The 27670-nt window shown below is 36.6% G+C and overlaps 1 protein-coding gene across 1 annotated transcript in view; it reads right to left on the bottom strand.

Moving 5' to 3' along the window:
• LOC114153528 (seizure protein 6 homolog) overlaps window positions 1-27670 on the bottom strand; it is a 113838-nt gene that overhangs the window by 43911 nt on the left and 42257 nt on the right. The window contains exons 2-3 of the mRNA XM_028032137.1: window positions 13341-14069; window positions 12735-12856 (exon numbers count right to left, since the gene is read on the bottom strand). Of these exons, the coding sequence (XP_027887938.1) occupies window positions 12735-12856; window positions 13341-14069 (851 nt within the window). The remainder of the gene's footprint in view (window positions 1-12734; window positions 12857-13340; window positions 14070-27670) is intronic.

Genomic DNA, 27670 nt, shown 5'->3' with positions numbered 1-27670 from the left:
AGGGTGACCGTACAAAGGAATAACTCCCATGAAGAGACTTCCAACAGAACCCGGCTAAATATGAGCAACTGTCTGCTGCAGTCAATAGGTTTTTGAAGAAAAAAAAGACAGAAAGCAAAGCACTTTTAACAGGAAATAAAATGTATTCAACACAGAGAGTTAATAGCAGCATAAGCTCTGTTTGTGGAATTACCTAAGGAGGTGATGTACTTTAACAGACAATTGATGAGCCAGTAGATTTATGGGATGAAAAACAAAGTACACACAATCGCATCAGCAGCCATTTCTTCTGCTCTGTCCAGGACAAAGATGAGGTCAAAGACATAAATTACTGGGCCAGTTGAATCCTCTATGGAAAAATAGTTATTTGCAGCCATAGATCTCAGTCAATGTCGTGCTGTGATGACAATGATAAAACTAATTGATTTTTTCAAACCTCAAAAACCTAGAGCATGGTCAGGATTGTTACTTTTACTGTAACTACTTTCTTAGGAGCACAATTGCTCTAAAGCAGCTTTTCTGTTTAGTGTATTTGGTGTTGCTTTGTAGCCCATTTGAAAACAGCATTTTCTTTGATAGAGGCACGACTTCAAAAGACTGTAATGAAGCCTAGGCGCAAATTCAATCTGGAAAACTCTTTTAACGCCACCTGCATCGTCCAATTGGTGCATCCCGTTCATCACCGACGACCTATCAACACTGGACCAAGCCACGTCACGTCCAATCACCGACCAAGCACCAGATGATAAAGACCTCCATCCATGGCACCTTCCGCTCTCGAGCCAAGCTCAACCCACCTTCACCCCTTCTCCTCCTCCACTCTCCCAGTCCTTCAGGCCAGCATCCTTCACCATCTCCACCACCAGTGTCGGGTCCCGGGGGATGACATTAGTATCAGCATCGAGAATGCTCGTCCGAGTTTATCGCTAATCTTTGCTCGATGTCCTCAGCTGGGCCCGAGCGCCAAAGACTTTAATTCATTCATGTCAATAAACTTTTCTAATCGTCTTCTTTCTCCGTCTGAGTCTTTCCAGATTGAAATAAGTTTTGCAGTAATTTCTATCAATTACCTTTCTTCATCATTACAATTAATGGTACAAAATATTGTCTTAAGCTCAACATCTCTACATAGCATGTCCTTGAGCCTGATAATCATTGTGTTTGTGCTAAGCTGAAAAAAATACAAATAAAAAGTGTACAATAAAGAACAAAGAAGAGAAAATCCTTGTTGTGCACATTTACATTTTTTCGGAGTTCCCCTCGTGGATGATATCCTGCGTGCGTCACAAATAGCTTCCCTCACATTCAACGAGCTCAAACTGATGGAGTATCTGTGACCACAACGTTTACATATACCAGGGAGGCTCATGAAGGATAGGTGAGCAGATAGTGTACAGGGAACATTTGGACTGATAGATAGTTCAGCCCCAGAGGGCCCTATCATCTGTCATCCACCCTGGGACATGTCGGTGCTGCCTGCAACAGCTGTCCTGCCTCAATTATGAATCATTGGCCATGTCAGGAGACCTCAGACTACCTTATCTACGCCGGTACTGCTGCCAAATGCCCTGAGGGACTTTTTTCTCCTCAACATCTCCCACTTACACACACACACACACAAATATGCGTGCGCGTGTAGGCGTGTATGTGTCGCTCTGTGACTGTAATGAGAGGTGCCTTTTTGTAAGCGCAGGAATCTCTTCCTCAGCAGACACATTTGTGGGACCAAGTATTTGGCTGAGCAAGCACACTTCTGCACCAAACCACAACTTCATCAGAGGATCTAAACACTATGCTGTTTCGTTACCCCCACCACCAAAAAAGTTAAAAATTGTTGACGTAAGACAAAAATGACTTTTTTTCTTAAGAGAGATTTTTTTTTTCTTTTTTTTTTTTAGCACCTACAAAAGAAGAAAAAATCTGAACAATGGAAGAAATGCAACACCGTCCTCCAAGAAGAAATGCTTTCACTTCATGTTTTCAGCTCCTACCGAGCAACTTTTTCAAACGTCATTTTTCCAAGGAACTAATCAAAACTAGAAAGTCGAGAAAGTTGAAGGTCATCTTCAGCCTAAAACTGCAGTCTTTTCAAACAAACTGCTGCAACAAACACAACATCCTTCAAGGCTGTGGGACAACAGGCAGGCCTCCATCGGCACAAGAGCACAAAGCATGAAAAGAAAGATATTTCAGGCAAAATTTCAAAGACTGGAAGCATTTGCAGGATTGAGTGCTTTGGTTTCTGAGTTAGTCCCTTTAGAACTGCTGCAGAGGAGACGACTGAGATTAAATAGCCACAGATATGAAGATCCCATCCTTTTCCAAACAGAAAGCTGCTTGGTCTGGCGTTTAATCTTGACTAGAGTCACCCTTAAAAAAATAAAATAAATAAATAAAGATACAAAAACATCTACAGGGGGGCTCTGAAACAAACAATCTGTCAAACAGGCCCACTGTTCCACACGTGACATATCGTTGTTATTTGCTAATGTATTCATTTATCTGCTTGTGCCGTGCACAAGATGAGTGAACCGTCCTCGGAGAGCGTGTCTGACTGATGTTTCATTGTTGAAAACATCTGGCGCTGCTCTGCCTCACACATTTACACTGACTCACAGGAGCCATTGCTAAGGTGGAAATGGGACTCACGTAATCAAAATGATACAGAGACACAATACATGGAAAATAAATGACCCAGCTGCTGCGGGCAATGAATCAACAGCTAGTGGACTCGCCAGCTGCAGTGTCATCATTACCATGATAAAACCCAGTGGATTATACTGTGGGACATACTGGTTATGTGCCCTGTCCTTACAGCCTCTATCTCTGTCTCGCATTCGAATCGTCTCGGTGCTCCATGCAGAGGCAGTGTTTTTGAGCCTTCCCGAATAAATTCATCCAGAAAGACACAGAAAGAAAAACAAAAAAAGGGCTCATAGAATTCATTATAATGAAATGGTATCTTAATTGAACATTCACCTTTCCATAAAACAGCCAAGGCCATTTCCCGTTTTCCATGTTGTTTAAAACAATGGATTTGAATAAATTAGCAAAGAAAAAAAAAAGCTGAATTTTAATTAGAACGTCATTGGGCCAGCAGATGAATACAATACAAATATGTTTGTTTTCCCTCTTGTCTCATCTACACAAGCAGTAAAACAAGCAGTCTGAATTTAACCAAGAAGACGAGTGTAACATTTCGAATATATGGGAAATTTGATTGTTTTAGCTGAGTATGGAGCGATTTATTATTACTTTTTCATGCCGTTGCTGTTTTATTAAATGTGTCTGGACTTTGGGTTGTATCAGCCTTACAATCACTGAGTCGTTTTTATCGCTCAGATATACTTATTCATGGTGTCACGAGTTTAGGTGAAATTTTGGCTTTCTGATACATCCGCCTCCCTTTTTCAGATCATTCATTGGCTCAGTTTCTTTAACGTAGAGTACATTTATGAATAAATTACGATTTGCTCGTTACTCATCGTGTATTTTCACCCTCTACCTCCCACCATGCTGCTGAAACAGTAGGAGGAAACTTAGACTTCTGCCAGACAGACTTCTTCGTCGATGACAGCAAGCTGGGTGGAGGAGCAATTAGTGTCACCTGAAAGCTTTCCTCTCGGGATGGCTGGGCCCCATGAAAACTCATCTCTGCAAAGCCTAGACACCCTAAAGAGCCCATCAAGATCAGGCTAGCCATCTTCATGTCCTGGCTTACTAGCCCACATCACAGCATGATGAAGGTTTTCCTTTGCCTCATCTCAAGTTGATTAAAGCCTGGAAGCCTGTCCTGGTTCCCATTACTCAGTCAGGCTGGCTCTGCCTCTGATGTGTCGACTATGTCCTGTGTCACTTATGCAGTGTCCCTGAATCAAAGGATGTTTGAGGGGGACGGGGGGAAGCTCACATTCATATGTGAATTTTAAAAAGAAACTTGGATGTTTTTTTGTTTTTCTTTTGTTTGCTTTTTTTTTTTTTAAATAAGAGCCGACACTTGTTTGTGTTGGAAATATTGCTATTTCTCCAAACCCTTTTCATCCAACCAGAGCGCTAGCAGCCACCAAACACCAACAAAAACAAATTAATTCCTTCGCTCATCAGCCACCCTCAGCCAGGGTCAATGCCTTGAGAATTTTGCTTCTTTTTGTAAGAAATACTGGAATTAAAATGAAAGTGCACGAATCAATACGACAATTCAACCAGCAATGAGAGGGACCTGCGTGTCAAGTATTGGTGCCGCTTATTAACATGCCTATTGATTGGAGTCAGAGGAGCGTGGTCGCCGAGGCAGCATCAAATACCAATCATTAACCCTCAAGTCGGGATTAGCTGTAAACACTTGGCATGCTCTGTAACATCTCAATCCTTAGGGTGCATTTCATTGATGATCCTCCTCAAACAAACAAAAAGAAAAAAAAAACAAGAGAAAAAACCTTAACTTAGGCGGAATACATTTGCACACAAAGCCTTGAGCTCACGATGTGCTTTTAAATTGATTTCGTACCGTCTAGAAATTTGTGAAACAATATTCATTCGTCTCAGTTTGTGAAACTTGGAAGCTTTAATTTGCCACAATGAGACTCAAGACGATTGTTTTATATTTTAATATTGTGAACTTATGAAACAAATAAGTTTCTCTGTATGTTATTAAATTTTAAATGTGTTATATGTACTACTAAATTCTCTTGAGTCTATGATAATAAAACATGTTTTTGTATTTTGTTATTTGAGCAATTTTGCAATACAGGCTGTCACTGAAAATCCTATATTGCATATTTATCTATGTTTAATTTAGAAAACAATTGCCAACTAATAACAAAAAATGAGGTTATATATGATCAGCTATACAAAACATATTCATCCCTTCTAAACTTTTTCACATTTTGTTTCACAAACTTTGATTTTATTTGGATTTTACAGTGATACACCATCATCATAAAATGCTACTTAAGTGGAAGGAAAAAGAAAGCAAGTTTCACAAAAGGAAAATCTGATTATTATGTTGTGCATATACTCATACTCAGCCAGTTTTATTTAATTATTTGATCAATTAACTTAAATGTGTACATTGTTATTTTTCTTTCCCTCTCAGGTGGGATTTTCGTGCTTTTTCGAGTCCAAATCTGAACTCAAGTGAATATCATGGGCAAGACTTTACTGACTTTTTCACACACTCCTCATTCAGGCTAAGTGAGATTACAATAGTTTATGCAAATATGCAATTGTGGTAGACACAAAATGACTTGTAACTGTAACTGAAACAAAAATATGGCTCTATAATTTATTGACTTTTTGAGTTTGCAGCTGTAATATGACAAATTGGGACGTTAATAAGAAAAATAAATAAATACTTGAATAATATAGAGTGAATAAGCTATAAAAACACCATGAGATGAGAGGATAACAAAAAGGCAAAAAAAAGATAAATAATGAGAATAAAGAGAAAGTCCTCTCTACAATTTACTTAGATCTTTTCACTTCAAGTCTGTCAGCAGATGGGAACACATAAATCAGCCATTACGACATTGCAAAAAGCCCAATGTTCACTTCTATCCCCTGTGCTTCTGACACATTCCTGCATTCTGCTATAGAAATACTGGAAGATGTTCCAGTAAACAGGCCAATCAGTGTGTTTGCACAGCCTCCTAGGAAAACCCAGACCCAGGCAGGTAAATCGGTGAGAAAAGAAGATGCAGAATTCGGAGGACAGATGGCCTGGAAGGAGGTGATAGCTAGCTTTACCCCAACAAGATTTATTTGATCACAAGGAAAAAAGCTCCAAAACAGATTTTAAGCCCTTTAATACCATAGCCCAGCAATAGAAAATCTCCATCTGTCCTGTGCTAAAACTTATTGCAGAAGTGACAGTGGTGAGGAAGAAGATGGGAATAGGGAAAATATTGACTTAAAATATGATCAAAACACTGGAAAAGAAAGTTCATGGGTAGTTTACATTATAGTGAAACTACATTTTCAAACTTTAATTTTCATTACCTAACGTTAGTATTTTCTTAAATGTATCTATATTAATAGTGCTGTAGACTTTAAAATGAATAAAAATATGAATACACCTGCTAAACCTGTAATAACTAAAATTAAAGAAAAAAACAAATGACTATACAAATAAAGATACATACAGTTATGTGTAATTTTATACATTATATATGATGAAACAAAACCTTCTTTTACTAATGTAAAATGTTTCTGTTTTGGTTTTGGGGTATGCAGGCTTGCCAAGATTATTTAAATCTCGTAAATGTTACAATGAAGAAACACTTTTTCTTTTTTTATATTTTTTTCTAAACTTGAGAATGTGGACATATTTTTTCCACTTGTATATGGCTGAACTACTTTTTAAGCTCTGTCTAAATATTTACACACAATCTTCTTTACTCATGATGTCAAATATGCTGTGGAGGGAACCAGTTCCCACACACTCTGATGCTGCCAGCCCCATACTCCACAGTCAGGCTGCCGTACTCGGGACTACACAGTTCCTTCTTTTTCATCCAAACATAAAATTCACCAGTATTGCCCAGCACCTAAATTTTAGTTTCATGAATCCACAAGACATGCCTCCTAAAATTAAAGTCTTTCTCTTAGTGAATTTGAAATCTATGATATGGCATTTTTATGTTGTTTTTGGGGTAATGGCTGCTTCTTCTCTGACTGACACTTCAACATACATCAACACATGATAAGAAATGACTCGTCTCAACTTCAATTAATATTTTCACATGGTCTTTTGCTTTTGATTTGAAGTTGATAAGCACGTTTCACACTAAAACATGTCCAATACTAAGAAAAAGAACCCACGTCCTTCCGGAACAGCATGATTACTGGATATTTCTATCTTACTTATACATAATATAGGTAAACAGATGAACTGTGGTATTTCTTTAAATTAAGAATAGTGAAAGAAGGTTTTATATTTGAATTTTATATTTGAATTTAAACCTACAAACGATTTTTTTCCCCCATCTATTAATGCCATTTCTTTTTTCCAAGTCATTTCTCATCAGTTTATATCGCAAACTTCGATGATTTTATGCTATTTTCATGAGTATCTGCTACACTGATAAAATATACCTGACTTTATTAAGATCAAGTTAAGTGAGAACTAAAAAAGGCAGTACTTTTAAAACACAGAAGGCAAAAAGCTTTCCATATTTATAACATTATTTATCTTTGTGCCAAAAGTTGATATATCAGCCTCTTAATATTCCCACAATAATTCCACAAATAAATCATAATGCGGTCAGAAACACCAGCTGGGGCAATGCATTATGTGCTGCGAGAGGGGTAGAACAGTGGGGCTGAGGGCAGTAAATTCTCCTGCTACATTTATCACCCTCCTTCTCTCACAAACTGCCAGACTGCTAAAAATAATGTAGACTAAATGCAGGAATTGTCTCATCACGTTTATTTCTTGCCCATATTTTTGATCCCACTTTCAAGCATCTTTGAGTGCTGGAAGTGGAAATCTGTTTGTTTGTATAAGATGTCTGACTGAAATAATGATTTTAAAAAAAAAAGAAGAAAGAAAACAGTATGTGAAAATATTCATTTCAGTCTTCACATCTGTCCTCCACATTAATCCGTTAATTTAATTACCATGCTCTGCCCTTGCAAACTGCTGGACTGTCAGCTATAATGAAAACCTCCTTCCATAACGAAGGCTGGCTGCCAAACTATGAACATGCACTTCAACCATAATGTCTCTCCTACAGCTCATCACCTCAGAGCTGTCAGTGAAATGTCAGCCTGTGATTGACACTGCAAATTATAAGACCAAGACCAAGGAAATTGATTGAACTTTGGAATCATTGCAAGGATGGTAACTTTGACTTGATTTTACTTGGAATCATATATATATATATATATATATATATATATATATATATATATATATATATATATAATTTTTATATAATTATAAAAATTAATTATTATTTTTTAATAATAATTATTATTTATAAAATAATAATTATTATTTAATATTTTTTTCTTTTTTTCAGAACTTTAAGATAGGGTACCTTCACTTTTTTTGTGGTTTTACTACAGAAAAATAACACCTGCTTGTTTTGTGTTTGGGAAAATGGCCAGCCAGTCTTACTAGAATTTACATTACCACTAACATTTTTCTTTCCTATTTTCATTCATACATGCAGTGGCATCATTCATACAATTTTGATTTATTTGCAGAAAAACTAACTTTTTAGACATTTTGATCAGAACAGCATGCAATTTTCCCATTTTGTAGCTCCTGTTAATATTTTTTTTAACGTCTGTCTATCTGTCCAAAGTTTCAAGCATGGTTTCCATCACTCCCTACAAGTACAGTGCCAAAGAAATTAAAACTTAGGCAAATATTATTCTACACAGATAACATTTTTGTAAAGTAGCACACAGATACTTTCATGTCTGTTAAGACAAAATCTGAATATTCTTGTTGCCCCTACCTAAACATTTTGTGCCTCCATCCTAGGGGAGGCAGGTGTCACATTTTTTCCGAAATACTTTCAGCTAAAGAGTTATAAGGTATGCTAGATGTCTGCAGCTCTTTGAAAGAAAGCCGTAACAAGTTGCGTTTGACATTTGCCACAACCATGTGGAAAAAGCTGCTCTGGTCAAACAAAGCAAAACAAAAAATGTAGTTATTGAACTTCAACAAAACGAGATATGTGGCCAAAAGCAAACTGTACGACATCCTAAACACATCAACCCTGAGGCTGCTACCAGCATTATGAATGTGGGGTTACACCTTTCTTTTTAAAAGAGGATGGGGTGAGTTGATAGGAAGATGGTTGGAGCTGAATAAAGGACAAAACTTGATTAGAGGCAGCTAAAGACATGAGCAAATATTCAGCTTTCAGCAGGACCACTATCCTCAACATACAGGCAAGCGCTACTATAAAATGTTTTAGATCAAAGCATATTTGTGTGTTCAAATGGCCTAGTCAAAGTCCAGACCTTCAAAATCTTTAAAGAGTTTGTGGGACTTGAAAATTGTTGTTTGTGCTCTCCCTCCACAAAGATGAAACATATTTACTGTTCTGACAAGCTGAAATCTAAGCAACATTGTTGCACATTTTTCAAACAATTTTCCACAAAGCGATCCTTTTAGAAAAAGAATAAACTGAAGGAGTGGACAAACTTTACATCAATATTTACAGTTTTAAAAAGTTTAGCTGTGTTAAGTCTAAAATTGCAGATCCCAGTAAATCATTTGCACATTTTCTCTTTTAAGAGCCACACAGACTGAGCAGTATTGATTAAATGTCAATAATTGAGTTAACAAACTGAACTTGGAATTTGTTTTGAGACTTAAAACATTAAAATGAGCTGCAACAACTTAAAGTCTAAATTTTATTAATCTGTTTTGATAATCAAGTCACAGAATCCTGGTGCCAGTGATTTGTATGTGAGAAAACTCATGACAGAAAATTATTGAGAAACAATGATCTAAACAGAGAATAAAACTATGCATGTAGTAAGTATGTCTAATCTTATCAAAGGAAATACAATACAGACCAAAAGTTTGGACACACCTTTTTATTCAATGAGTTTCCTTTATTTTCATGACTATTGACATTGTAGATTCACACTGAAGGCATCAAAACTATGAATAACACATGTGGAAATATGCACTAAACAAAAAAGTGTAAAACAACTGAAAATACCCCTTATATTCTAGTTTCTTCAAAGTAGCAACCTTTTGCTGTGATTACTGCTTTGCACACACTCTGCATTTTCTTGATGAGCTTCAAGAGGTAGTCACCCGAAATGGTTTTCACTTCATAGGTGTGCCCTGTCAGGTTAAGTGGGATTTCTTGCCTTATAAATAGTCATGAAAATAAAGAAAACCCATTGAATTAGAAAGGTGGGTCCAAACTTTTGGTTTGTACTGTATCTGTGATAGTTAAAGCATTTGTCTCTAGAAGAAGCATTCTAGTTCATAAAGGAAGAAAGTAAATAAATCACAACCACAAGAAGAGTATTTGGGATCATTGGTCATTTGTATAGCATAACAAAGTGAACCAACGATGGTTCTAAATCTCCCAAAGTACAAGTGACAATGTATAGCACATTTCATTTTGTTGAATATGTGATTTCCTCTTGTAACTTTTGTATATTTTATAACTTGCAAGATACAAAAACTTTCTCCTTTGACTGTCAGAAGGAGGTACACAGTAGCCCCCATCTGTTTGCATAGTGCTTGAAAAGAATGACTTCCTTTTGGGTTTTCATGCAGCCTGGCTGAACTTTTTCATAAACTTACAAAAGAAATGTACCCGAGACACCACAAGCAGTGAAAGCCAAAGGCTGATACATTAAACACATGTGGCTCAGTGAGTGTGTGCGCTGGTAAGCATGTGTCTACTCATAAGTAGTTCAAAATTTACTTAAGTTATCCAGAGAAAGCTTTTGGAGAAAAGCACATTCTCAAACATATACTCCGTCAAGACTTATCTTAGCCCTCCAGAGGCACAAGACAAAGCTTGTGCATTTTAAAGTCTCCGGTGGTAAATGAAGCGTTTGAGGAATTGCAAATGCCGAGGAACATGCTCACACTGACAGTTAATTTTTATAACCTTTTGTGAAGAGACTTACTGAACAAACATTCAACCTCAGATGAAGCCCGTCTCTTTTGCCCCCATCCACCCACTCACTGCAGCGAATTCACCGTCTGCATGTCTCCAACAAGCGACAAAACGCCAGCTAGTCTTCCCTTGGCTGAAACTAAACCAGAGTAAGTCAGGTCTGTTCACTCCTTGAATAAAACATTGTGGTGCTAAAAGATGTCAGTTTAGCAGGTGGGTCCATAAGGACCACAGTTTAAATCAGCTAACGTTTCACCATGCACTGCTCCCTCAGCTTTAATAAACCTTCTGATATCTTTGATGGTTTTTGTTTTGGTTGGCTAGCCTACATATTTAAATTATATTGTTTATTGTTTTCTAGCATGTCTGTCAGGTTATAATAAGTTGAATTTGTAGTAACAGACAACATGTTTTGATCCACTTAAAGTTCCCACAATCCCCTCCTCACCTTGTCCTGCAACAAACAGAAGATTACTCAAAGAATTGAGGGGAAAAGACTTAAGATAACTCATTCTAGGCTGACAGAACAGAAAACAAAAGCTTTGATTGGACTTTGGGGTCTTGCTTACTGTTTATTTTTATTTTCTTCCAAAAAGCCAGTTAATCCGACTTTAATGATGTGTATTTGAACCTACCAGAGATGTTCCCAAGTATTTTTTCCCCAAGTGTAAGTCTAGTATGTAATTGAAATATCTAATGTTTGAAATAAACATTTGCTTAATGAATGTATGCCTATAACACTACAGTGCTGTAGGTTATGAATTCCCGTTATGGGCTCTTTTATATATTTATGCCCCATTTAACACGTGGACATATGACAACTTTTATAACACTTAATTTAAAATAAAGAACTGCAATAAAGCTGCCTGAAGTGTACCCAATGACCGCTGGAGGTAAGCACCAACCTTACAAGGATAAGCAATTATAGACAATGGGTAGATGGATAGAAACTGTTATAAATACTATGAAGTATTTTGGGAAATTGTTATATGTCCCATGAGAAATAAAACTGAGACTTTTCTGAATTCAATAGAAAATGTTATTTTTCTAAGCCATAGATTTATTGGTAATGACATTGTTGACAGCTTTTAATTTTTGTGTTTGTCTTGCTCAATGTTTCTTTTTCCTTCTTATTCTAAGTTAGAGATTATTCAAGAATCATTGGAAACTAGCATTGGAAGTGGGCAGAGTATTCAAAGATTGTCCTCAAGTAAGAGTATAACTACTTTAACATATTTTTACTAAAAAGCAGGCATCCAAAACACAAAAATACTGTACATAGTTATGTGCAAACTAAAATAATTACAAACATAGAACATAATAACAACCAACAAATTCATGACAAAACAAGAAGTCTCAATTCAACATGTAGATATGTTTCTCATGCATTTTTGGCTTAAACATGTTTGTTTTTCATTTAGTGAAGTTACTCTCTGGGTAGAGTAATCAGGAAGGTCACTCAAGCAAGAGTACTAATATTCGTAAAGTTAAATAAAAACAAAAGTAAGGTCTAATAAAACAACTCCTAGACGTACATTTTTTTCCAAAATGATATTCCAGTAAATGTAGAATATCAACTGTCTGTGCTGGAAACCATGTTACAAATCCTAATTTACATTTATTGTCATTTCCATAAATGTACATTTGTTGCAATTTATGCTATACATTATAAACTGTGGAGTATGGTGCAATCTATTAAGAGCTGAGTGGTTTTATCCTGAAAAGCCAAACATGTATTTGATAGTGGCAATAGCAAAATAGTGAAAAAAATAAGATGAGAGTTGAGGAAAAGTTGGGTTTATTTTAATTTGAAATTGCTGATCTCTTGGTGAGAGGCATCAATTTGGTCATCATTAAGAAGCTACAGCCAACGTAAAAATATTGCAGGGTAACAAATCAAACAGAATATGTGCATTTCACACTGGTTCATGTCACAGCCTTATTACAAATGACAAAGATTGTTCATGATTCTGTCAAATCTGAGGTATTTTTTCTTTTTTGCTCCTGAAGAGCAACTTGAAGTAAAGTCAAACATTTGAGTCACAGACTTTGATGTCATTTCTGGAACCTACTATAGAAAACTAGGGAAGTTTTAGAGAGATGAACAATAAAGTGTCCAGCACTTACCTGAACCTCAATGCCATATCCTAGGTAGACAGTAATCAAGTAGGTGCATTCCACCCCACGGTCAACGTGCTGCTGGATTTCAATGTTGCCCTCGGACTCAGTAAAATTCATGCTGCATGGCTCTGTTGGAGAGAGCAAAAATAAAAGTGATTTCCTTTTTTTCCCTCATCGCCAAGCTTTCTGACAGCCCACCTGTGTCTCTCCATGAACCCCATAACCCTCCAACTAACTCGGCAGATATCCTTTTTGATATCACTTATCTGGGCCCTCAGCCCTCTGTGACCAGAGGAAAGGACAGGCAGGACACATCAGGCAAAAAAATCAGATTGTTTTTGACACATGAGCAACTCCGTTATCCCGTGTGGAGGGATGAATAGCAAGCTGTGTGTGCAGAATGAAAAAATGAACAGACGTGATGCTGATGACCTGGTGCTTAATTTCTTCCCTGCTGGGAGAAATGGGTTAAGCCTTGCAGGATGATGCACCCAACTCTGAATATTTATTTAATAAAAAAGTAGAAGACTATATGTTAATTCCAGTTATAACACAAAACCCTTTTTTTGTGGAAGACATTTGAAGGTCAAAATACAGCATCTACACACTGACCTGATGTTTGCATTGTGGTGATGATAGTTGTGATGATGGTCGTAGATGCTGAGCTGGGATCTTCTTCTTGAAATGACGAAGGAAGCTTAGAGATCAGGTGATCGGGGTTCAATTTCTCTCTGGCCTGGTCTTTCTTCATAATTGTTGAAAAGGGTCCAGGTGTGGCCTCAATGGGAAAATATCTTTCCTTTGAGGGTAAGATAGCCACTGGAATGCCTGGCCCTCTGCTGTATGGTGTCACTTGAGTAGTGAGGGAATCTGTTGTTGGCTCTAAATCGCCGGAATCCTTCATCTTCTCCTTGGGTGATTTCTTCAGAGGGAGAGACACGGGCGGTCCAGGTGTTGTCGGAGAGTATGTGGTAAGTGGAGAGGTGGCAGGCTCCGTGGCAGTAGTGGCAATGTCTGAGAAGGCTGGGGCATCCTTGTGGGCCACGATTTGAGTGACAGTGTCGCCCGCATTTGGAGCCGAGATAAAACCGGGCATGGTGGGGTCTCCAACCACAGAGCCATCCTTCTTGAAAAAATGCTGGTCTCCCTGGAAGTCTCTTGTGAGTAGGTGTTCATGAAGCAGCAGACCCTTGAGGATAGGCCGGTGGTTGGGCATGTTCATCGGTGAGACAGTGGTGACTGAGTGAACTTCACTTTCGGTGTCTTGTGTGGGTAAATAAGTGAAGAGGTCCCTGTCTCCATCCAACGCCTTCTTACTGATGCTGTTCATTTCTTTTGGACCTGAGGGTAAAATAAAAAACTTGATTAGGCAAACATGTCATAGTCTAATGAACTATAAAATCCTGGAAGCCTGTAGGCTACCAAAATTGTGCGTAACAAAGTGTGAGGCTTTCCTCTTGTGTAATTCTATCTCTCATTTTGTTACTGCCAATAATTCAATACGTCTCTGAGTAATTACCTTGTTACAATGGAAACTGTCAAGAGGTAGGACATAAGAAGCAAATGAGGCCTTAAAATGTATGTTCTGTAAGAAACAAAACAATTCCATTGAAAAATCAGAGCAACTTTGACCTAATGGTTAAACCCCACGGCATCTGTTAAAATTGTTAAATATGATGCATTGCAGCTAAAACCTTCATACGAGGTAAAATGAAAGATAACAGGAAAACATGATGTGAGGATATACATTTGTTGACTATAGGAACAGGAGGGTATGAGAGTCTGACAATATTATAGCCTTAACTAACCACTTCATGGCATCATAGTGTTTAAACTGAAACTTTGTGATAAAAATACACAAAATCATCTAATTCTTTTTAATATATAAATCTCTTTACTTAACATTTGGTTCACATAAAAGCAAAAAAAAAAAAGTATTGCATGATTATGACAGTATGTACTGTATGTGTTCAGTAAACTGGCAGTAAAATGTTTGCAATATGCGAAGACCGCTGACATCAACAGCAACCATAATGGCAGCTACAATAGATTCTAATGATTTCTATTAACTCGAACTGCAAGAAGGCAAAAATAAGCTTTTGGATGACATAGCTGGAATATTGAATCACTTTGTGTGGATGATTTTTTTCTCTAAATATTCTAAGAATTTTAGTTTGAACAGAGTGAGACGTTTAATTAAAGCAGTTGTGTATGTGATATGCAACACTATCGATGGGAAGGTAGGTAACGTAAGAGGAGGGTTGCTGAATAAAGCATCCCATAAACCATGTTCTTGTTCTTTATCACTGTTGCAAGAGTGGAGAGTGAGTAATCTATTTAAACTAAGAATAAACACTGAAGAATGGAATTCCAGCTAAAGAAAAGTAAAAGTTTATGAAAAGATTTTTTTTTAAAAAGTATGAGATAAAATTTGTTATGATAGTCCTTGAGTTGGAGAGCTGCCCACAGCATTTAGCGCCTGTGAGAAAGTAATAAAAATGTGTTTGTTTTTTTGGGTTTTTTTCAGGGTTTCTGTACCCAGACAATTCTGAAAGCAGTGACTACAGGCTTATAGATAGCAAGTTTAATAAAACCAAATTAAAGAGTTGCTGGCACCAGGATAAAAAAAAATAGCCAAAAGAAATTCTCTGTTTTCTTATTAGGTGGAAAGATGTACTCACCACCACAACATAAAGGTGAACAAATAAAAAAAAGGTAGATAAAGAAGACAAAAAGCAATGAATAGATTAACTTTGGAATATAAAAAGCATACTGTATATATTCAGCCTCTGTACTTTAATGAATAAGAAAGAGATAAGAAAAAAATACTTTCTCTTTCAACATTATAAAATGTCACCGCACAATGAAGTATATGTTCAGCAGTATGCAAAATAAATCTGCAGACTTTAGTAACAGAAAATGAATGATGAAACTGAGAAAAAAAAACTCGATATACCACGTGTTAGCTAACCCTATCTCTGCAGTACCACCTTATTAGCATCAAGCCGCAGTAAAACAAAATTCATAGCAAAAATCATTAATTCCTCCAATTTCCTTCCAGGAACAGAGAGCGAACCTTGCCTTTAAAATAAAACCACATGAATACAAATCATTCCACAGTATCATATTTCTTCATTTCAAACTTCAGTAAAGCTTTTACCACTCACACTAGGACACAATGATCAATCACCTCATGCTATGTGATTCTGCAGTTAAGTAATTGCACTGTGTCCAAAAGGACAAGTATATTCCCCATTTTCGGCTGCAGTTTTCTCGCTTCGGCTCTTAGAAGAAATCTAACAAATAAATTGTTCTCACTGCTGCAAGTCAAATAATCCAGACAGTTTTTCAGCAAAGAGGGAATACTAGAAAGGCTCTGATGTAAGAGCTATTCTGAAATGATTAAACGTTTGCCAGCAGAGTCTACTTTCACATGCTTAGGATATTGTTCATGTTACCTTGACATTGGAGATTCTTTTTTCTGGTTTGGTTGACATAAAATAATACGAGAAGCAAGACAGGTAACAATGAGTGTCTGCTTTACTTTTCCATATTTACATACATCTTTCAGACTTTTCTGAGACCATAAAAAATACTGTTTATATAAAACAATAATAGGCATTTCAAACATTGCTTACAAGGTACACATGATACATAACTGCTAACAATGATGGAAAAATGTAGTCAAAATTGAGAAAAAGTTCAAATGATTCTTCCTTGTGTTTGTTAATGTGTCAATGTGAAATAATGCCGTCAGCTTTGACACCTTAATTAGCTTCCATATGGGGTGACTGTTCTTCTTAATGAGGCAGAAAAACTGCCAACAGATTTTTATTTTTTATTTTTTTAGATGAAAGACTGTTGACAGGGGCTGCAAATTAGTGAGACCTCCCTACAGCACCTTAAAAAATATGTATCTCCTTGAACTTTTTTTTACATTTTGTCAGGTTGAAGCCACAAACCTTAACGTATTTTGAATTGATATACTTTAATATATTTACTCTGATCTTATTTACCAACACAAACTAGCACATACTGTATTTGTACATTGCAAGAAAAGTGATGCAAACACTAAATTTAAAAAAGGTTATTTTCTAAAATTAAGAAATATGTGTCAACTCTGTATAGCCAAATATTCTCCCACAGCAAGATGCTGCCAGCACCAAATTTTCCCGTGGGGATGATGTGTTCAAGACAATGTGTCATGTTGGATTTCTGACGTAGATATTAGAAACACTTTGATCTTGTTTGACCAACTGGCCTTGATAAATTTGATTTGCGATAAAATAAAAATAGGACTGATTGCAAATGCATGCCACACTTATCAGTTGCTGTTTAAAAACAACAACAACAACAACAACAACAAAACATTTCCCTTCCCTTCACAATTATAATACAAGAGACTGTATATAGATTTTAGTGACAACACACAAAGAGGACCATTGACAGGGCTTTAGTTGGATATAAACACCAAAAGATTTCTAAAGTGGTATACAACAACTTGGACTTTTGAATGATGCATAATTTTAAGCTAACTTCAGTAAAAAGAAACTGTGATGAGCAATTCATCAAACGAACCTCAAACGTGTGTTTGAGAAAAACTTCCCTTGAGTCACAAATTCCATTTTAACTTTGAAGCTAAATATAACTTTCACTTAGAAACAAGCTAAAGTATTGTTGAGTTAGACATGGATAAAATCTTTATTCAGCATTTATAACCCTCATTATTTATACATTTTTAGGAAGCATGACTAACATCAATGAATTATTTAAAAAAAAGACTGAGACAGACCAAACTGAAAGTAAAGTCGGGCTTACATGGAGTGATCAACCATCACAGGAAAAGCTTTTGTCGAGACAGAATGGTAAGGAAGTTTTAGTTACACTGATCTGGTTTGCCCATATTCAAAGGGTGGGGATGTAATGTAAAAATCTGCTTTTTTAAGATTCTTAAAACGTTATAAAGTTATCCACTTATGAAAACATACCTGGAGTGTTGCTTTGCTTCTTCCATGCATGTTTGAGAAACCCTCGACTCTCCACTGGCAGCCAGTCGGCTTTTTAGAATATATTTAACATTCTTAACACTGAACACATACGTCTCCAATTAGATGTGTATATAATTGAATCTGGAATGATTCCTAAAACTGAGCACATTGAAGTTTTAAATATATAATGGTATTTAAATAAATGTCAAAATTACCTGAGCCTTGTAGAAAATCTGTTTTTGCTCATAAAACTTTGAAAGTAATTGAACGCCCCAGCAACGTTCTGCTGATGCAGAGTCATTTTAACACATCTAATAAAAGATTGATCAAGCTATTCAAAAGGCTCGGGTAAACAATTTTGTTACAAAGCCTGTCCCAAGCTGACGGAACTGACACATGCTTTTACATTTTGCACTGACAGACACAACAGCGGAGCATTTATCTTTCTTGGCAGCAGAAGCGATTCAAAGACGTTTCTGATGTTTCAGGATGGAGCAGAAAAAAACATTCCTCGTAGCCTTATTCTGTCACAACAAGAGCAGCTAAACAGCACTATAAAGGCAAACTAAGCGTATTTGACATGTCCCACTCCCAGACAGAATAAGGAGAGTAAAGAGAGGTCTTCATAAATGATTGAAGGGTGCACCACTGCACCCCTTCCTTCCCCTCTTCATAAAAGCAAACTACAGAGGAATCTCAAGTACACACTACTGTACGATAAAGCTGGGGAATAATCTTTAGCCAAGATGGATGTTATAGCTGCTTCAAATCAGACTCTTAACTAATGCCTCCTTTATGCTTTCTTTGCTCATTTATTTTTTTGTCTCCATCTCTGCTTCTATGTGTGGTACAGATTTTGACCATGCAGTTGCTGTCCTTCAGTAAGAATATCGAGCGTACACCGAGAGAGAGAGAATGGTAGAGGACTGGGCTGGACTAGAGTTTCTCATACACAGATCTATACAGGATCAATGGGTGAAGGCAGGAGACCTCGCTGTAGTGATTACAGAAAGGAGAAGTGGAGCTACCCTATTGTTCAGATCTCTAAAGCTTAATTGGGTGTTTATGGGTGAGGTTTTTATGAGGCACAGCATAAAACATTTTTAATTTGAAAGTGTCATTAGTGTTGTGTGTTTGACAGCTTTTACTTCCTATGAGTCCTGGGAGCGTGATAAGAAAACACCTCGATATTTCTCATGCAAGTGAAATTGATCTCCCAAGATGCTAAAAAGTTGTTAGAAGTACAGTATATGACTTCATCTGGTGAGCTAAGCCTGTCCTAGTATTACGAATATGAAGGTCAGTGATTTAAGACTGTGTCTTAAGACTTTTATTTTTTAGATAGGACGTGGTTTTGGAGTTGTTCTGTTCAGCTGAACTATTCAGTGTGATGGCCAGTGGCTAAAGATTGGATTCTTGGTTCTTTGTATTGAGCCAGAGCTTCAGGATCTCTTCTTCCCGAGTCATTCTAAATAATGTGCCTCATCGATTGAGCGACGAGGACGTGGGAAATATTTTATGGCAAATATTGTACTAAAGTAAATGGTCATTTTAAATTTTATGTTTGAAATGAATTTGATTATCTGTAGTTGCAATCTAAAATACTTACACTGACCAAATTCTAAAGTGACAAATTCCACACTTAATGGAGATTATTTAAAACATTGCTTGAGATTTATGAAAAATGTCCTCAACATTTTTTTTTAACAATTAGAAATTTGACAAGGATAAGAAAACACAATATGAGGAGTGATCAAACCTGAACTTAATTATTCTGCACTGATTACAGATTCACCAAAACATGTGTTGCATGACAAACTGTAAAAACTGGGGATTCTTAGCTTTCCTGAAAAAAACAAAATCGTTTTTTGTCTCATAGTTATGAATCTAGTGATATGAATCATTCCATCTTTTCGGCTGTAAAGATGTACTTTTCAAGATGCAGCTTTGGGCTTTGCTCCACTTCAGTAGAAGTGGAATAATGTGGCTGTTCCACTTCTCTCGGATTTGATCTCTTTCAATTTCAATTCACGAACAGCATTAAACACTTTTTTAGTTTTAAAGTCCTCTACATTGTCCCCCCCCCCTTTTTGATAAACATAAGATAACATTACCTCATAATGTTATCAAACCTGAACCTAATTATTTTGCACAGGATTTTTCTGTTTGGCTGCTTATTCACTCTATGATTCCTGGTGACGTAGCAAGATCATGTAATCAGATTAATGAATTATTTCTTGTCAAAATGAAATCTGTTGCAGGTGAACTGAGTCCTATATAGCTGCAACCTGGCAGAGAGCAAAGGTGTGAGCAGTGCGAACGTCCTTTCCTTTGCGTTCAGATGAGGAACGCTAAGGCATCTGTTATCTTATTGGTTGTTTGTGCCTGGGAATCGTGTATTTCTGAAGATGGCATTAGGACCACCAAATTATCTGTATCATGTTATGATATCATGACATAGTGATAGTTTTAACAAATATGTAAAAGAAAAAACATACTGTTTATAAAAACATACATGTAAGTTTTTAGCATCCATTTGCCAGAATGACAAAATGGTTCCACTTAGACTGTCCATAAAATCATCTCTTGCTAAATCCTACAAATAAAGTACTTTAAAATTATTTCTGCGTTCAGCAAACTCCTTCTTAGTGGCAACACTTTTACAGTTATTGTGCTTGAAGGTTTCACATCAGCTACAGACGCACTGCGATAAGATGGCACAGCCAGCATACTTCCACAGCTAAGTGATCCTGATATGCTGTGTCAGGTCCACAAAATGGATGTCATGCTATCATAACCCTTGACACACTAGGAAGTTGCATCAAATCATTTTGTGGCCAGACTTGTGACAAGATTCATAATAAATCAAAACTGGATGACAGATGGTAACTCTTGTGAAAGCTGTTGTTGCTCCGCTCCTTGTTCAGGCCTGATTCAGTGCCACAGGCCTGGCGGCTAAAAGCAGCAGCCATGCTGCACACTCGAGGGGGTTCTGCGCGTGCCAGTATCAAATCGCATGATGCTGGAGCTGGTTAATTAGAGCTTATTCATAAATTAAAGGTGGTAATTACTATGATAGAATGAGATCACAGTTATTTTATTCTGAAGCAGTGGCACAAATACAATAAAAAACCATTAGCTGTCCCGCTGGAGTGGTTATATTCGCCTTGTCGGAGAAGTCAGTGCAACAAAGCAATGAAGCGTTTCTTAGAAAAGTAAAGTTTTTACAGGCCCCAGGAAGGAACTTGTGTCCTCCCACTCCATTTGGAAAACAATGTAATGCACTGAAGTAAGCCACTGTCTGTGTTTTTACAAGGCAGGAAAATTTATAATTGGAAAAAAAGAATGACTTCGCAAACAAATTAATATTTGTTTAAAATGTCCCAGCTTGTCTATGAATTATCTCCAAGATGTTCAAATACCAGGTTTTCCAGAGTTGAACTGGAACTGGTGGGAGGAGGGTCTGGAGAGTGGCTTCATTCAAAAGTGCTTTAAATGGACCAAGAAAGGTTTTACGTATTTTTTATTGCACATTGGATCGACATTAAACAAGAACTGTGTATCACCAGCCACCATCTATTTTTATGTTTACAGATTTCAAAGGCTTATTTTGCATGTTACATTTCTCAAACATGCATGAACAAATCAAAGCAACACACTCAAGGTATGTTTTTGACGAGGGAATAATATGACATGATAATACTTCCACCCTCGGCCCCTTTCAGCATATCCAGTACCAATTTTAGCTACTGTTATGAGGTATCAGATTAGTATTAAATAACTACCGACTCTTTAGTGACTTGGTTTAATAAAAGGAACAAAACAATTCTTGACTAGAATGTGATTTTGGTAAAAAAAAAAAAAAAAATGGTTTAAATGTATTTTTGCTTTTTAAATCAGGAAAGACATCCAGAAATTCTTGAAAAAAACATGTAGGCAGAGGTTCAGACTTTGTTCAATTCAGACTCAGTTCAAAAGTGTATCATCGTGGTTGCTATTTTTTGTTCTTCATTTGAATTTCCAGAAAGACATAATTAGTCTTTTAAGCACACGAAAATGATCCCAAAGTGTATTTGCAGATATATTGTCCATAGATTCCGTCTTAATAAAAGCTGTTTAGCTCTGATGTCTGCAAGTGACACTTATAACAAAGCTACAAGCTCGTGCTCTGCACTAATATGATGTGAATCTATAACAATCGCTCAGTCCACGCTGACTGCGATGACAGATTGAGCAATCACAGGGGAATGATCTTCAAGAAGGCAAGAGAAAGCCTCTTGTCTCAGGTTGCCTATCTACGGAGTCATCAGTGAACACTCAGTGCATGTAAAGAGCGCTAATAAGATGGGACAAGCCACACTTGAGGCAAGCTGCTGATTGACATCAATCTCCTAACATCCAGGGGTTTTATTTCCTTAATATAACAGAGGGCCACTAGAAAAGCAAATCAATAAGGAGCTTCCGCTGGGCTCAGATACAAGTCCCTCAGATTACCCTGCAGGATCCCTCATAGGCTTCTCAATGGAGGTCTGCGCTCAAAGTTTTATTCAAACACTTTAAGGGCAAACTCCATATAACAGCGATTTTCTCAGTTTCTCATGCAGCTGGTGCATCTTACGGAGTATGCATCTATAAAATTGTAAAGACTGATAAAGACACTGAAATCCTAAGACGGAAAATAGTACTGAACATGTTAAAATTCTGTACACATAAATATATCTCAAACAAAGCTACTGACATGGAATCCCTACCATATCTTCTTAAGTAATCTACTAATACAAAAAAAAAAGCAAATAAACCCATAAATTACAGAATAAAAAAATTCTGTATTTTAAAATCTGTCAATATTTAGAAATCAATCAAACTCACTATTTATATTAATTAATATTAGATGGTTAAGTTCAAAATTAAGGCCATAAATGATCATTTTTACATCAGAAGCCCCATTTAGCTTACGCAAGCCAAGAATAGATGTTCCTTACAAGATTTCAGACAGAGGAGTCAAAAAATTAAGATCCGTCTAAAGTTAAAGACAACAGTGAGAGTTGAAGAGAAACATGGAATTTGTAGGTAACATTTGTAATGCACTTAATCACTATTGCCGCATTAAAATCTCACCACAAAAGACTCCACTGCAGGAGAAAGAACGTGTTGGAGATCATTCAGTTTCTGGTGCAGAACAGTTTGGCATGTGAATAAAAAACTGAGGATATTGTTTCATCAAATAACAAAATGTAGCTGTTTGAGGTTGTAACACTGCACAATAATCCAAAAAATCTTTTACAGTCAAGTCTGAAGGTAGAACCGTCATGGTGTGAGGCTAATTTTCAGTGCCTGGTACTGGCAGACTTCAAATAACTAAGAGAAAGATGAACTGAAAAATGCAAAAAAAAAACATTTTTTCCCTGCATTAATTATTGATCATTTCATTTTATTTATAAAGGATGTACCTAGAAGAAAGATTTAAAAAAGAGCCTTTCAAAAATGAAAAAAGGCCACACATTTATCTTCCTAACAAAAAAAGGAAGAAAAAAAATCGAAAGATTTCTAAGGATCACATAGTCCTTTCACTGGCCTCTTGGTTTCTGAGTCACAAGGAACAACATGTTGAGGACGAGACACTCTCCCATCCTCCAGCCGCCCTTTGACTTCATTGAGCGGAACCAGAACTTTTCCTTTTCATTTATTTCGGCCTGTCGATGTTTCGGTTCACTGGGCGCTCTCCTTCAGACTGACTTTAGCAAAACAGCCTTAATGGTGCTTATAAGGTCTGACCTTTAAACTGCAGCAGAACAAAAACAGACTCGCTTGGCTCTATGATTTGCATGAAATATGTACTGAGGCACTTTAGCTGCGGGAGGTAAACTGGACAATCTAAAAGAAAAAAACGAAACAAAACAAAGAAAATACTCCATAATGATAATTGGTTGACTATATCTTATTCGGTGATAAATTGTGAACAGTTTATCTTCAAAAAGCCTCAGCATTTCTTATTTGGTTTTCCTCATTGACTTTCTTATTTTTATATTTTACTTTTCCTTTTCTTCCCTAGGTTGCACAAACTAAATGTGCCATGTACAAATGCCGCCTCTGTAATGATGGTGGGATCTGTCACGCGCCATAACCAAATCCTTGCTGTGTTTTAATTTACCAATGCTCTGCATCCTAGAAAATTCTTGGAGGAATGTCTCTTTCCACACTTCATTTCCTTCCATTAGAGTAATTCATCTTTCCATTTTCTTCCCATTTACTCCACGGGTGACGTCAATTACTGTGATAAGAAAGCTTTGGGTGAAATAAGACCTACAAGTTTAAAATCTGCCATCTAAATCCATCTATTATTGTACAGTACGGCAAGGAATTTGTTAAATGTCTGCTAATGACTCTTGTGAAGTAATGAAAGTTTGAAATCGACAAAAGAAACTTTTAATTGTGATTTTTGCACGCTTTGTATTGCAATCTCCCTCACCTTTAACTGCCTCATCCATTGGAAACTAATAATAAGCATAAAGAGGCAAAAATAGCTCACATAAACACAGAATATTGTCTGGAGTGTTCTTTGAGAGAGCAGGTTGTACATCTGGTTCCTACCCCTGACAGCACAGACATTAGCGTTGAGTTTAAAAGCTGCTTGATTGATGCCACACTCTCTGTCCGTCGTCAAATGATTTCCCTGCCCCGTAACAAATCCATCAGCTCATGGAAAACACAGCTTAAAAAAAAAACAAAAAAAACACGTTGGCAATTTTCTACCTCATCTGTGAGCTGGCTATAAAGTGGCATGCCTACGTCGACCATTACACTTGTCAATACTCTGTATCTCATGGGTGGGCTCTTGTTGTAACGCTGAATTAGTCACAGGCTAGACAACAAAAACAGGAATGACTCATTTTTGCCTTGAGAGTTCCCCCCTTTCCTCCCTGTTTTTTATCAGAAGAAGGAAAAAAAAAACTTGTGGAAATGAAAGCAACCAACAAGATAGCTGTATTGCTTTTGGCAACAAACAGAATTCTCCTTTGCTCGAGTTAATAACGCTGGTATTGTCAGCAGTTTGTGCAACCATGACAGTATTTGGCTAGGCCTCAGAGAAAAGTTTAAAAGTCAATGAGGTGGTTCTGCTTGGCATTCTAGTGTTTACATTTTTATCCTAGTTGGCTTCTATTTCAGCACTAATCATTAACAAAGCCTCATAGGCCAAAACATGCTGAGACATTGTTTTACAAAGCAAATAGTCTTGAAAAACTTCCTATAGTAAAGTTTTATTGTTGTAGCTTTAAAAAGCTTAAAATCCCATAAACAATGGCAGCACAATTCCTCATTGCAGGAAGTAACGTAATTGCGGTGGATATTAATTTCATTTATGAAACAAAAACACTGGCTAAACTGAAAGGTGATCACAAGACAAACCTCAGGAATTAGGTTTTATGTCTGTTTACACTTCTATTTTACAACTTCTTTCCAAAGAGAAAATGTGAATTATGACAAGCGCATAAGCCACCTACTGAAGACTATCACCTTAAGTGCAGAAATTAAGTAAGTAAGAATAGTACACTACTGCTTTCAAACCCTGATTGTTACTATTTATATTATAAAACAAAAATATTCTTAAAAAGAAAAAAATGGAGATTACCATAAACTACCAGAAGAAAATAAATATCTGTGGCTAGTAATGTTATGTCAAAACATTTGTGGGATTCATTTTTGGAAAAATGCTATTTTTCTCAGTATATCTGTGTGAGGTTGGTAGTATTATCCAACAATTGTATTTTTAATTTTAGGACCAAGGTTACCAAACCCAAGCCTTCAATTGTTTCTGCAGGTTTTTCATATTTTACTATTAAATTGAATGTGTTGAAGAAGAAAAACATGGACAAACATGCAGGAAAGAGGACTTTGGGTTCTCCTTTACCTGCTCTGTGTATGAGATCCTCATGTGCTGGCTGCTGTAGTCCCATGTCATAACCAATTATGTTTTTTGTTTTGTTTTTTTAATTTGTGTTTTTTGGTTTGTTTATTCATTTATTTAGTTTTAACTGTTGTATGTGCTTTTTGATCTGAGGTTTAACGCCAGTCTGAATATAAAGTAATTCATCTTCACTTCAAAAACTATGATGCAATTTGCCTTTAGATCCATATACTGACCACGGAAGGCTAAAGCTAGCACTGGCAATAAAAACAGAGGAATGTAATTTGTTCAAAGATGACTTCTTTCATTTCATTTCACTTAATCAGATTACATCCTTTTCAAGATTACAAGCTCTATTAAAACACAAAACATGATACAAAGAATTATGTAATTTATGATTTACGGAAATTATATTTGTTAAGTGTAATTAATACAATCTTCAGACTTCTTATATTTTTGTGCTGGGAAAGTTTTAAATTTACTTCATCAAACATTCATGACATCTTGTCTCTGACAGCTCAGTTAAAAATCCTGACATTTGCAGTGAAACAGGAGCTGGTTTTATGTCGTTTTAAGTTCAGATTAAAGGTCCTCATACCTTCTTTCCCCCACCTTAGCAGCTGTTCCTTTTATCAGCATCTAAAGAGCCGGCCACTCAATGTCACTCCTATGATCTATAAAGCCTTTTTATTCCACTCCCACACACTTATGGTATACCTTCAAAAGCCAGATTTAATGCTGCTGCCATAGTTTCCATATATAGCACACACACACACGGTGATTCTTACATTAGACAACGTACACCTATTTATTCAACAGCAGTCACAACCTATAAGTGTTGAGGCAGGTCATTACAGCAGTCATGCTGAGTCACGCGTCAGGAAGATAATAAAGACAGCACTTTAGAGCACTTTTCTCTGGGAATCAGGCTGAGCATTTGGCGTGATGTCTCCAATTGTGGTCTTGGCATTCTGATCTCTTGCTTCAGGCCAGTGCTGCTCATTTCCACATGGTGCCATGAAGAGCTTGTTAGAGAGTCATGACTTGAATATTATATTTCATCAGTGATTTCTGATGCGGTTGCAAGACTGCCAGACACAGATCTATGAAATAAGCTGTGATCTTTGTCTGTACAATAAAATATTTCTGCAGCCATATCCTCGCCTTGTCTCGTTTAAAACTAGGTACGAAGTGTGGGAGAAATGATTCATAATATGGAGTTTTCTAAAAGAATAACAGACCGATCATATTCAAGAGCGAATCTTGACCTTCCTGCATTTATTGGAGTGGATGAGAGAAGAAAAAAGCGAGGGGCGGAGGATTAACAGAGTTTCAGATAAAACATTGCTGTTTCTGCACTGACACATTCAAAGCAATAAAAGTGTTTTATCTGAACCGCGCTAAAGCAAGTGAGTGGAATAAAGTGTAATTGGTCATAAGCGCTGGAGAAAAAAATGAGAAAGGCAAAAGTGCATGAACACAAGACTTTAAATTGATGAATGTTTTGACACATAATGGTTCAATCCCTTTGAAAGAAAACAGCGACAGTTCAGACAGAATCCTGTGCAATTAGGTTATCATTCCTGGAGGATGATGTTATTTTTTCCTTATAAACATGACAGCCTGAAAACCAAATCTGACTGAAGAGACAAAAGAGAAGGCAAGACAGCATGCATTTGTTGGATGAGTGATGAGAGATTTCTTAACAATAGTCTTTTTATATGTCAATTTAGACTTTTCTTAAAACCTTTTTTTTTTCACAGTCTGTGCTGGTGTTGTATAATAATGCAACTTTCCTAGGACAGACTGATCAATTATTTTCCCCAGCAAATGATTAAAATATCTCTTAGGCAAACACCTGAGGCAACATTGTATTGCTGTACATTTATACAGCCTTCAATCCTAGAAACAACTGCACCATGTGGCTCTTTGTTGGAAATAATTAAGTAAGGTGAATATTAGTCTCTTACTACTTAAATTTACATAAAATTATAAAATGTTTGTACTCTAAAACAAGTTTTAAATTAGGTACAGTTTGTATGAAACTG

Source organism: Xiphophorus couchianus, chromosome 11, assembly GCF_001444195.1.
Source record: "Xiphophorus couchianus chromosome 11, X_couchianus-1.0, whole genome shotgun sequence".
In the NCBI taxonomy this organism is placed as follows: domain Eukaryota; kingdom Metazoa; phylum Chordata; class Actinopteri; order Cyprinodontiformes; family Poeciliidae; genus Xiphophorus; species Xiphophorus couchianus.
Note: the sequence above shows the minus strand (reverse complement) of the source record. Positions and strands in the feature narration are given on the sequence as shown.